The 13,343-nt window shown below is 40.4% G+C and overlaps 1 protein-coding gene across 5 annotated transcripts in view; it reads right to left on the bottom strand.

Annotated features, from left to right (window-relative positions):
* Positions 1–13,343, bottom strand: part of megf11 (multiple EGF-like-domains 11) — a 210,726-nt gene that overhangs the window by 145,330 nt on the left and 52,053 nt on the right. For 4 of the 5 annotated variants that reach the window (XM_079568181.1, XM_079568183.1, XM_079568185.1 and 1 more), the window contains 2 exons: positions 1,783–1,875; positions 1,648–1,668 (listed from right to left, as the gene is read on the bottom strand). In XM_079568181.1, coding sequence (XP_079424307.1) covers positions 1,648–1,668; positions 1,783–1,875 — 114 coding nt within the window. The remainder of the gene's footprint in view (positions 1–1,647; positions 1,669–1,782; positions 1,876–13,343) is intronic. The other variant, XM_079568184.1, reaches the window with a different exon arrangement.

Raw genomic sequence — 13,343 nt, 5'->3', positions numbered from 1 at the left:
ACCGAATTCATCAAGACAACGCTCCAACAGCAAGAACATCTACATGAGCTGCAATGGCTTCAGAAAATGGATCCGGATCTGAGTAGTTTTGACTAGGTTAGAGCTAGGGATGAGTATCTATACTACTATCGATACTCCAGTCCTTTAAGTGTACTATTATTGGTACTACAAAAGAAAATGCTATATATATAATAATACAGTCAAAAGTTTGGAAACACTTGTTATGTTTTGGCTTTTCTTTATTTTCAACACCATTTACACTGTGTGATTCTCATTCAAGACGTTAAAGGAATAGGCCACCATTTTTAAAAACTCAGATATGTTCTTACAATAGCTTAGACGAGTTGATATGTAGCTGTCAGGTCTTTACGCGTGCCCTCAGTTATGTAAATAGTGCACAGATGGGGTTAGCATTTAGCCTCTCCTCTTCTCATCTATGGATCCAAACGGAGGTAAGTAATATTATTACACCTTGCAATATAGTTAGCCTTTTTATCTGCTTAGAAAATCGACATGTTTAATTTTGTGTAACTATACTTGGATCGTGCAGAGGCTCATGTGACCATATTTAAATAGAGGAAACGTGGAAGAGCTTGGTTGTTTCTAACTTCACCTCCATTTGGATGGCTATATGCTAACGCCGTCTGTGCTCTGTTTACGTGACTGATGGCACGTGTAAAGACCAGACAGCTACATATCAACTCATCTAAGCTAATGTAAGAACCAATGGGCGAGGAACACGCTTCTGTGCGGTCCTTATGGCGGGAAACTGACATCGCTGTAATATCGCCACCTGATGGCCAGAGGCGACTCCAAGAGACACTGGGGAGCATTGATTCTGATGGGACCGTCCCAAGAACGGCTTTTTCTAAAAATTGCTATGACCCATGTGACCACGCTGGGGTAAGTGAAATATTTTTAAGCACGCTGGTTTTTGTTTATCAGCCCGAAATTTGGAAGCATTTTCAGTACATTGACTGGCTCCAGAGCCTGTCAATCAAGCTCTATGGAGGCTCCCCCGCCCCATGAGTGCAGGGCTTCCCGCCTTTTTGCCCTGTTATGGAACAAGCTGCAAAGGAGGAGATAGAGCAGCCATTAGGGTGCACACAGGACTCGGGAACCTTTTTCAATGAATGGGGCTGAATGGGACCCACTCATCTTTACTATATAATACCTATGGTAAGAACATATCTCAGTATTTAAAAATGGTGGCCTATTCCTTTAAACTATGAATGAACACGTGTGATTATGTACAAGACAAAACCAGCGCGAAATAACTAATTTATACTTTCAATTCTTAGAAGAGAAATTTCGCACATAAATTACTAGAGTCAGATGCGTAGGAGATGAGGGAAAATCCCAGGTACATGAGTAAAAATAATACATTTCTTGAAAAAAGAAGCAATGTATTAACAGAAGTCAGAGATGAGGCAAAAAAAGAGAATTTATGTTTGCTAAATGCATCTAAACTTTAATCAAAACTACTCAAATTGAAGCCATTTGACCATATTTAGGTGTTCATGTATTGCGTGTAGTTCCACGACAGAAGTGCCAGGCAGACACAGGGGAAACCACGCATCCATCCACTCAGCAGACTCATCAGGCAGATCACTTCCAGCAAATGAGAATGAATTCATTGTGCCTTACCTGTTCCATTGGCTGTGTTTGCTAAGAAGAGAGGACACACAGCTAAGCAGCTTTGAGATAGATGTGCATACAAACAGATGCAGGAATCACTGTCAATGTCTTCTAGGAGGCATGGAAGTAGAAAAGTGCACTCACCACTGGAGCAGTCGAGCCCGCCCCAGCCTGGCTCGCACTGGCAGGTATCAGGGGAGACGCAGCGGCCGTGGACACATTCCTCAGTGCACAGGGCTGGAAACACACGATAACATCAGTGACAAACACAGAAAGACGAAGACAGTGGTTAACGTAGGTTCTCTCAGTACAAATAGGTCTTTTTGCAGGTCAAAATAAGGTCCAAACTTGGTCCAAATCATGACTGAAGTTCAAAGCAAGGATTACCAGCCAACGATTGTTTCTAAATTGAATTAGTAGCCCATTTACAATTTTACAACTGTGAATTCCAATAGCATTTAACTAAGTTTGAACCTAAAAGCATAATTTAAAAGCTAGTTCATGAAGAGTTTGAAGGAGCTAAAGACACAAGAGCTAAGTCCAAGTCTGAACCCCAAGTCACTCACTGTCCTCAGAAACTCAAGGTCGGATCTGTGATTTCATACCTAGCTGCTTAGGCACTAATAGAAATATTACCTTCATGGGCCACGCTGGAAAAAGACAAAGGTTTCTGTTGTGGAAGATAGCAGAAGGACAGTATGTTATCACGCTTATCCTTCATTTACACTGAAGCAGTTGTGTATCTGGTCCGTTCTGTGCACGTTTACCATAACCAAAGAAATCCTGTCATATAAATCTGATTTATTTGAGTGATGAGAATATTTCCGTCACAACTACAGCTCTGCAGCAGGAATATGCAACAAGTCTATTTTCTATGCTGCAGTGGTGCGAATGAAGCTGAACAGGCCACTTTCAGCCAAACAAAAAGAAAACCACTGGAAGACGGTCTGGCTTTTATTGTTTCTGTCAGACATAAAACTGGTCTGGGCAGCAACATCAGTCCACACTGCTCCAAACTTCAAGTGCTCCTGAAGAAAGGGACTATACGGAGTTTAAAAATGTTGTTACTTCGGGTCCGAATTGCCGTCATGCAAGAGCTTAATATAGAAGCTGCAGTTACGCGTAAGATCTGAGGTGGCAGTAGTGAGTATAAAATGACCAACTGACCAATCCCGTCAGACCTTGGAAGCTAAGCAGGGAAGGGCCTGGTAGGACTTGGATGGGAGACCATTTGTGAACACCAGGAAGCCTTGTGAATGTAGTGTGTGAGTGAGTGGTTGGTGGTGGTCGGATGGGCCGATGGCGCAGACTGGTTGCCTCGCTTCCGTCAGTCTACCCCAGGGCAGCTGTGGCTACAATAGTAACTTACCACCACAGAGTATAGAGTGAACGAATAGTGCATGTAAAGCGTCTTTCAGTGACCAGAAAAGCGTTATATAAAACCAATGCATTATTATTATTATTATTATTATTATTATTATTATTATTATTATTATTATTATTATTATTATTATTATTATTATTATTATTATTATTATTATTATTATTATTATTATTAACTTGCATCTAGTTCCTCTAAACCAGTATTTAGCCTACCATCAGAGCTAGATTTTGGATGTAAAATAATAACAAATGTCTTTGAATAGGGTAAATTAGACTTGGCTTGACTTGGAATGGCTGCTCTACGACACATTCAGTCGAAAAAAAGTGAGAGACGACCAAAATTCCCTCCACAGTAACCGCCATTCAGCTTTTTTACTTCTTTACTACTCTCTCTCACACGGACATCCTCGAGTACGAATGCACATTGGGGACTGAGAGCAGACATTGTATAGTTGATGAACAGAGAAGAAAGTAGTGAAAGAGTGAAGGCACAAGCGAAGAGATGAGGAGGAGAGAGGCTCCGAACGTAGTATACGCAGATTCCACATCGTATGAGTTACAACATTGTTTTCATAAGAAATAATTTGAATTAGTGATTTGATAATGTGGGGACAGCTGCAGTTTGACCAGTCCGGTACTAAACATTAACGGTATCGGCCAAAGTTTACGGAGTAATAAAGTTTGTGGTTTGGTGGAGATAGGGAAATAAAATTACACACCTAAACACACTTCTCATCTTCATTTTTGTGGGGAGTCTCCTTCGTTCTCTCTCTATCATAAAAGGCTGCTTATTCTCTTATAAACTGTTACTGTCAAATTTGAAAAGGGCAACACTCATTGAAGATCATTTCCTGGTGTTATCAACACTGACACGGACCAAACCATCACAGCAGCTTCTTTTTGCAATAAGGCTTTTTATTGCAGTGACATTTCAGACGCACGAGTTGATATTTTGACATTGAAAGTGCATGAAAATAATGAGAAATGCTATTTATTTTCTATTCTATTTTGTGATGATTAGAGCTGAATAAAATGTTTTTAAGCCGGTTGCAATTTTCTTTTGACAAGTCAAGAGGGTACATTGTGCAAAAAGAAGTTTTAAAGCAGAACTAAGTAATTCATGCCCCTAGAGGCCATAAGCGCCACTGCAGGTGTTGTAGCGTGTTGTTGTTTTTTACTCATTAATTGTCCGTGAGCGTAAATACTACGCTGACAGAAAAGACAGAGTGAGAGAGGGATATTGTTCATCCAACTACACAATGGAGATAATTTTTTTTCACTCAAACTTGGCTGTAAATACTGTTTAAGTGGCATTAGCCCACAGTTAGCTTTGCCCGTTAGCCTGTTAGCTTCTTCTTTGTGATTCAAAACCACACAGTACAGCACTTTCTGATACTAGCGCTGATACAATCTCAGAGCTGGAGACGTAGCAGTGGTTTGTTTTGAGCTAGGTTGAGGAGAGCCTTAAAGGGACTAAAAATTAAATATTTTCCTCCCCCTACATGTTTCAACAATGTCCTAAGTTGTAGAATGAGCCCAGTCATATTCACCACAACTGCCTCTAAAGTCCTGCATTCTCACTCAAAAAGGTGTTAATTCGGGTCCGAAGTGCCGTCATGCACGATCTTAATATAGAAGCTGCAGCTACACTTATGACCTGAGGTGGCAGTAGTGAGCATAAAATGGCTAGCTTGCATCTAGCCCCTTTAAAGGGACAGAGGTGCAGCTCTCTGAAGAAGGCTGTTTGTTGAACACGTGGGATAAAGACCCAGCACAGTGATTTTAAAGACAATCAATTAGCCTCTTGAAATATGTAAAGGCTTTTTATATGAAATGCAAACATAGAATTTTGATGCAGGAAAAGTGCCTTGTTTTTTCTTTTCAACTGAAAAATCAAAGAGCACCTTTGTCACACACTCACAGAAGAGAAACACTCAGAGAAAAAGCATGTCCATTAACAACAGCTTTTGAGAGAAAACTGAATACAAGAATCACAGGGGTCTAATTTACAGAGTTGGTTTTATTGGTAATAAGACAGATAATTGATATGTTCGTAGACTGCTTAAAATTGCCAACTCAATTGAAGTTTTTCTGATTAGTTGCACCCATATTGAAATTTTAATCCCCCCATTAGGAACGCCTTATCAACACTGTTAATATCTACTAATATCCATAGACTTGATGGCACGGTGCTTAAACATTCCTCTGGACTGATAGGACAGGTCAGCGTGATGCAGGGGTCTGGCGGCGGCGTTTCAGGGCTTCCCTCGGCAAAGCGAGCTCTTATCGGCCGTGAGTTGCTGACCAACGGCCTGTAAATCCACTAATTTGATCCGTCAGGGCTTTGTCATAGAGAGCTGCTCTAACGTGGACTGTCCAGCGCTGCCGTTTTCTCGATCATTCATATTGAGCAACACCCATGGTCCATTGATTGAACCGGCATTAGTATTCCTGGGAGCGTCTTCACAAGTTGGAAGTTTGGTTCGGCTGGATAATAAAGTGACCTACATGGAGTTTTCTGCCACTGTGCCAGTTTTGTGAAAGCAGGACGGGTAGTATCACGACACAGGCACTTAGCATGAATAAATCTGAGGCGGTGCAAGGTCATCGGGCCAGGGCGAGACAGAGATCTTATTGGAGAAGGATGGAGACGCCGGGAGGGAGACAGGGACCTGATGGGAATCGGAGTTCCTCTGACACAGACAGACCAAGGGCGGCCAGCAGCATCCTTAACTGATCACTGCCCATCCAACTCGGAGTCCGATGCTATTATCACTGCAGCTGCATCCATTACTGCAACTTATGCAACTACTAATGTGTTCTCTCTTTGTTTTGCTTTTCATAAAAAACACCTGCAACAATACTTGTAGTTCCATAGTATTATATAGTACGATATTTGAAGAGAGAACGCATTTGTGCACAGTGTTGATTTGCTACTTATTGTTTCATTAACTCTTGTTAATGAAACATGAAGTATATCTCTTGTTAAAGAGGGGATATTATGTTTTTGGCAAGCATTGGGTAATAATCTCAAACACAGCTTGATCACTGTTGTACTTTGTTGCTTAGAAACAGCTCACACAAATTCTCCTTTAGCCTTATTTGTTGGTTTGACAAGTGCACTCTGGTTGCTGTCTAATAGATAAAGTTTCAGCTCGTATTTTTGTTTTGCGATGGATGAATAAGCTTTCCAAGAGATCACAAGGTAGGGAAATAATATCCTGGTTACGTAGGGCTGGTTAGGAGGAGTAAACAGGCGACGCAATGTGTAAGTTTAGCTTAGTTTATTAGTTTGTACCAGATTTAAGTATTGCTAGAGTCCATCTCAGTCTCCTGGCAGGTGCACAAAACATTAAATTACATTTTTGAAACAAAATACTCATTACCCAACAATTTAAATGGACTGATGTTGCCACAGCTCGTTCGTTCGTTATTTTATTTTGAACATGTGAGCAACACAACACCTTTGCAAAATTTTAAGCGTAAAGGCTGTTACAAATCAAAAAGACAAAAGCAAACTTGTCAGTTCCCTTGAAAAGCCAAATACAAATGCACATGTCCAAAAAGGAGTGAGGAGAAGTTAAACTTATTTAACCCCACCCCCTATTTCAAAAACAGATTGAAAACATCATCATTTTCCTGTTCCTACATAGTTACTCAAAACTCAAAAGAAAATTGCTAAGTAGCAATAGTAACAAGGCTCATACATGAGACCAATCACTTGTAATCTGTAAGTTCTGTTGTCTCATATTTCAAAAAAATGTTTTCTTTATATTTCTTCTTAAACTGATTCATGCTTGAGCACAGTTTTAGATCTGAGCTTAAATCATTCCATAATGTGGCACCAGTAATGGAGACACAAAAACTTTTCATAGTTGATTTGAACGTTTGTATTGTAAATTTATGGTCATCAGTACTCCTGAGACTTTCCTTGTTAACTTTGAAATACTGAGGTACATTTTTTGGACAGGTAGCCTGATTTTTTATTATATTATTTAAAATACCCCACATACTCTGTACATTATTTCTACTCTTTGTAAGTATTTTATAGTAATGTTCTTTCTTAGCAGCCCAAATTATAAATGTTAATTTATTTTTGTATTTTTTGTACCTGCTTTCGGCCTCCGTTGATCTTGTCCTTATGAAGTCACGATATAGCTTTTTTTTTTTCTTACAAGCATTTTTTATTCCGTTAGTAATCCATGGATCATTTCTACGTTTTGCATTGTAAATCATTTGTTTCAAAGGGCAATTTTTGTCGTAAAAAAAATTGAAGTAACTCGGAAATAAGTCATAAGCTGTATCAACATCTTTGGTGCTATAAAGATTATTCCAATTATGATTCAACAAGTCATCTTTGAGTGCATCTAAGGCATCAATTGTCTTAACTCTCTTCCAGCAAGAATTATTGTGTGATTTCCTACTTTGGCAATCTGCATTGTAAATGGTAAATATGGGGAGATGAGACTGATGTCACTGACTAAAATTCCAGTTGCAGAGACGTTGTCTATATTGTTTGTAAATATATTGTCAATCAGAGTGGCACTCCCTGTTGTTATTCTTGTAGGTCTTGTAATAATAGGGTGCAGATTTAGACAGTACATGGTTTGTAAGAAATCAGTGGTAGGTTTGTGACTGTTCGGGTTTAGGAGGTCAATGTTGAAGTCGCCACAAATTAAAACTGACTTGTTAGCTACAAGCGAAAAAGTGGCTTCAATCCATGTGTTAAAAACATCAATACTAGATCCAGGTTTTCGATAAACACAGCTAAGTTGCTTCCACAGCACTAAGGCCCTGTCCATACGAAGTCAAGCTGAGGACCAAACGCAAAGATATTATATCAATCCAGTGAATCGTCCATACGAGGCAGGCGTTGTGGGGGTCTGTAAACGCACATTTTCTAAATTAGGTCCCAGAGTTCTCAAAAAGTTCTCAAAACGCCGTTTCCGCGGTGCCATTGTTACGACGTCTCCGCAACTTTTACTAAAACGATGACATCCCAGCACCAGAGTGGTGTCAGTTATCCGTAATCTACTGACCTTATGATGAGGTTTACTCATGGATCTATGATGGTTTTACTCCGCTCCTCTTTGCTCCGCTGCAGTCCGCGAGCCACAGGTGACAAGTAGAAAAACACGGCCGAGTCAGTCTGTGTTTTTGGACTGACAGGTTTTTCTGCTTTAGTCCCGTTACATCTGAAGAATAAACTCGCCTAGGGATAGGTTTGCCTGAGTCCTCCTAGGGACGCCCCCACCTGCTGGAGACGCCTCCGACCTTTCATCACCAGCCGAGTAACCAATCACTGCTCCTCAGCAGAACCCCCTCCCCACTGATGCCACAGACAGCGTGTGGAGGGGGCGTGTCGGAAAGGGTCAGAGGTTCTTAAAGAGACAGAGGCCTATTTCAAGACATTTGCTACAGCCATTTTAAGAGAGCAATTTTATACAAGGCCGTTATTTTAAATTACTGCATTTACAGACCAACAGACGGTTTTGTCATCATTGTAGTGTGCTATAGACTGGTGCTATGTGATTGACAAAACCATAATACCCCTCTTTAAATGGTATTATTTGTAGCATACTAATTGTCAAAGCACAATAAAATACACTCTTGGTATTGTAACTCCAAGTGCGTAATTGCTTACATACAGATTTGATATAGACACATTATATCTGCAGACAACAAAGAGAATAACTGAGACAAAATTAAGTGACACCAACCTCAGGTATAATGTTGCAGTGAAAACATCATAGAGTTAACAGCTCCAAGAGGTCAAGTAGATTGGCTATATTAAAATATATCTAATCCAAACAGATGATATGACAATGATTAGAATCACATCAGTCACTGCCCTTATGAAAACTTTGGATAGCAAGACACTAAGTCATGAATCTTGGTCCCTTCTGTCACAGTGGGGGAGACAAATTACTTATTAGTACAGTGTTTACCATATTGTTCCTTTAGTCTCCACGCGGTGTAATTATTCCGTACCTCGTCACTTTGGCCCATGTTAATTAGCCCGGAGGTCCGTGTGCCGGGGTCTGCATTAATTTGGTGACCTCTGATCTGTCTTCAGTCATTACATTCACCGCGGCCGGCCTACCCACCACCAGTCAATTCAGCGCTTCATTTCCTTCTACGAGTTTGATTAGTGCGGGCCACGGAGCGCTAACGACCAAGCTCATAATATCTTTGGGGACAAGTGCTCTACTCCGGCTACGACTCCTCCGTGACTCCTCCACCGGACAGTCTCCCCGAAATGACTGCGGTCTCAAAATTAGCCAAGTTTTGAAGCGGGGGAAAGTTTGAGGCAGCAGCGCGGACTCTTGCACATTTGATGATCAGTAAGATGATGAGATCCAGGGCAGAAAAGGGACTCCGGCGCCTTTGATTTCTTTTTCATATTTTAGCTTTGTTGCGTTTTTTAAGCGCTTCAAAGATTTTAAAATAAATGATTCCGCGCCGGATGGATGGAAGCGCGGGGAAGGAGACATGTTGAATCACCCGGTTTCATATTTCCGATCTGGTTTAATGTGCCACAAATGTCGGAAATTTTACAGACCCAAATCTATTAACCAAATTCAACAGGACGTTTGAGCATAATAAAGTATATACCATCACCTTGAAATTATATGCCTTAGGTTAACATGGAGAAGAGAAAACATAGGAGTTATAACCTTCTGAAAGCAGGAGACTGCACGGTTGCTGTGGCAAATGTGTCGGCCATCTTGCAATTGTCTAATTAGCCAAATTCTAATGAAAATTACTTTCATTAGAATTTGGCTAATTAGACAAAGAAAGAAGAAAGAAAGAAAAAAAAAGAGGGTCAAAATCAGATAAAGTGGTAGGGAAATAATTTGAATGGAATATAATAATAATCCCACAAACATTTCACTGGCCTTTGTTTTGTAAAGATTTACAATATACTGTATTTGTATGCCAACATGGTGTATGGATAAATGCTTACAATGCTGACTTATGAGAAAAAAATCTACATTATCTTCTAAATATTTTCACATTGGTATGATTGAACATGGACGTTACATTGGGCGCAAACACGTAAAATCACACAAGCAGAGTTGTTGACATGAACAGCTTTCACTGTGGTCTGAAACAGTGGCTGAAGTCAGATCAGAGTTGCACACACGGTCACGCTGTATGAAATGTATATTGATGATGTGTATTGTTTACCTTTTTAAATATTGCACTGTATTGTATTGTGTTTTGTGAAATGTGTCTCCAAGCCTCCTATATGGAAGCGTTGCAAATGAGCAGTTTTGCTATATCACTAAAAACAGTGTATCTGGTTTGTCCAATGCTATTGCTATGTCCATATCAAATAAAGAAATAAATATATAAATAAAAAACAACAAGTGTGTTTACATGCACTCAAGTCTCCTGGTTATTATCAGGAGTTTTCAATATTACTCCCGATTATAGAAACCCGAAAATAGCAGTTTCCCGGTGATGAGAAACCTGAAAAAAGTCACCGGGAAATAACCGCATTTATTTCCTGGTTATACTATACTATACCCATTTCTTGCGCATGTGCCATTAATCATACACAAACACGGCACCGGCAAGTCCAAAGAGTTCCTACTTCTGGTGTCAAGAGGAGAATGAAAGAACTAAAAGTAGTGAATATTTTACATGGAAAAAACATCATAATGTGGATTCATGCAAAACTGTGGCCGGCCGTTTGAAGGCTGCTGATTTTCCTACCAGCACTGTCTAACAGGTGTGTTCACAATGGAAAACCTTGAAAAAACAATAACAAGAGGCTATCTGTGGACTCCCTCAGCACCACGCTCTCCCACCAGTCCTGAAAGTCTGACCCAAGACGAATAAAGGTAACGAATTACCCACAATTCTCCGCTGTTGTCGCCACCATAGCTCAGCATGTGCAACAAAAAGCCACAGAGGTCACATACTTATGCTTTTCATATTTTCGCCATATTGTGCTCAAAATTATAATTTAAATGCACCTACACAGATATAACCTCAACAAGGAGCCTTATTTGATCATGTAAACAAAGGATTTGAGTTCCTCAGTTACATATAAACAAACACCATATCCCGAAAATTGCCATAACTGGAATACTAGAGCGCATGTAAAGTGCAGTTAACTAATAACTTTGAGTGCATTTAGTACATGGCTGATTTACATGGCAACAGTGCATTTACAATATTACATCCCAATATCTACTTAAATAAATAAATCAACACGCAGTACAATGTTTTTAAAGATAGCTCAGTAGAAAAAGCAATTAAAGCTGAAGTTAAAGTTTATAAACATGAGAAATAAAAGCCATCATCAATCTTTTTTTGCTCTTTTGTGTACAACAGAATTCTGCAGTTTTCTATGAAGTTAGTTAGTAAGCAAAAGCGACCTTGTTAATAAATTACTTCGACATTTATTTATTTTTTAAGTTAGAAACACTTCCTTTTCAGTGTGTCAAAGAGGTGAAGGGTGTCCGTTTATATTATTTCTGTGCAGCAGCATAAATGCACCAAACTCTAGAAAATGTTGATACAGAAGAATCTTGTGCAGGTGTCCAGGGATAAGAATAGTATATAAATCATTCAATTCCGACAAAAATATCAGATAGAACCGTATAAATCCAAGGGGACATTACTTCCACAGGAACTATTTTATCGGACAGGGGAAGGATATTAAAAGTATTAACACTCGCTGACAATCACCAATTAGCTTCCATTGTTCCATGCGCTGATAACACCTCGGCATAATGAGTTAGATTAGTCTTTTATCTCGATGAAAGACTCCATTTTCCGACAGATTCTTCAGACATGAGTTAAGCAGAGTGATTCATGAATTTCAATTAAAATGAAAGACCTACCTCCTACTTTATTATGCCATCCCTGCAGTACACCGGGTTCACATCTCCAGAGAAGCCTCCCCCATATTCAAAACTTCATTTCCATATTTTTTTTTTTTTTCTTCCTTTCCTCCTCTCGTCTTAAAAAGGGATGTGACGCATTTGCATGTCCCTGTTCTCGCTGATCAGAATTTGCTGATTGAAACGAAATAAAATCAACTCACGGCGGTGACATTGAATTTGTCTCCTCTTCTCTTTGAATCCCGCACACTCATTGATTACAGGTAGTCGATGGCGGTGCCGTCGTCAGCACAAATCTTCAAGCTCTGGCTCTATCCGTCCGCTGCAATTAGACAACCCTCTGCCAGCAGCTCAGAATCGGCCTGAATTATCTTTGAATCTCCGGTTTACCGTTTTTGCCTGAGGAGCACTTCTGCGATTAGCCACGGCCCAGGTGCTCGGGCTTTTCCGCTCGGCGATGGGGGAGGGGGGGGTTCTAATCGAAGGATGATTGAGTGATGATCTATATACACTTTCATTGTTGGGGCCTTGGCCAGGTTCCTCCTCTGACCCGTCTGACCCTCATCCTGGTGGAGCACAGCGCCCCTCGGACTCCTCTCTGTAACAAACTTTACACACACTGGCCTCCTGCCCTCTCCAGGCACCGACCGCAGCATGGAGCGGCAAACACAAGACAGGAGCAACTTTGTTTGGCACAAAATCCAAGACTTCCTTCACAATTTACAGAAGTTACAGGTTTCATTGTTGCTCAAAGCCACACTATGGAGGATTAAAGGTGATGTTGCTGTGTCAAAAACTTAAACAAAAATACCAGTGTGTGCTCTTGATCAACTAGACACTGATAAACCTATTTTTACGATCTGTTGTCAAAATAAAGCATTTGGACAATGACCAAATGCACTGAAGCCTCATGGCAGCAAAAGAAGCAGCAACATCTCCATGGTTACGAGCTAGTGATGTCCCGTTACCAACAAAGTAACAAACAAAGACTGAGAAAGTATTTTGAGGCATTTTTTCTACCAATAACCACATCCAACTTACACTACTGCATAGGGATGGGCAGTTCATTGAAATTCAATCAGAATCACATACTCTACTTTGGTCAATCTCAATTATCGTAATGGGACTTTATAATTGTCTGGTTTACAGCTCCTACTTTGGAGGTTGGATGCAGAGCCGATGCTGGCCCTTAGCAAAAATCCACACGGGGGCCCTACAGTAGGCCTCCCATGGTTATTCAACGAAGAGCGAACACATTTATGGTCAAAAATGGTTCCACTTTGCAGTAGTGCAGGGCAGAAGTAGAACATAATGACCTGAATTCAGGCCCTGCCCCTCTGTGTGAGAACCGCTAACCAATAAGCCACTGTGAGACTGGGATTTTGGACTACTACTAGTCTATTTCCCAACTTTTTAAAATGGTAAATGGCAAATGGCACATTCTCTCACCTCCAGTCCCTGACC

The sequence above is a fragment of the Gobius niger genome (genome assembly GCF_951799975.1).
Source record: "Gobius niger genome assembly, chromosome: 12".
Taxonomy (NCBI): Eukaryota; Metazoa; Chordata; class Actinopteri; order Gobiiformes; family Gobiidae; genus Gobius; species Gobius niger.
The sequence above is the reverse complement of the archived record's forward strand: the minus strand, read 5'-3'. Positions and strand labels throughout refer to the sequence as shown.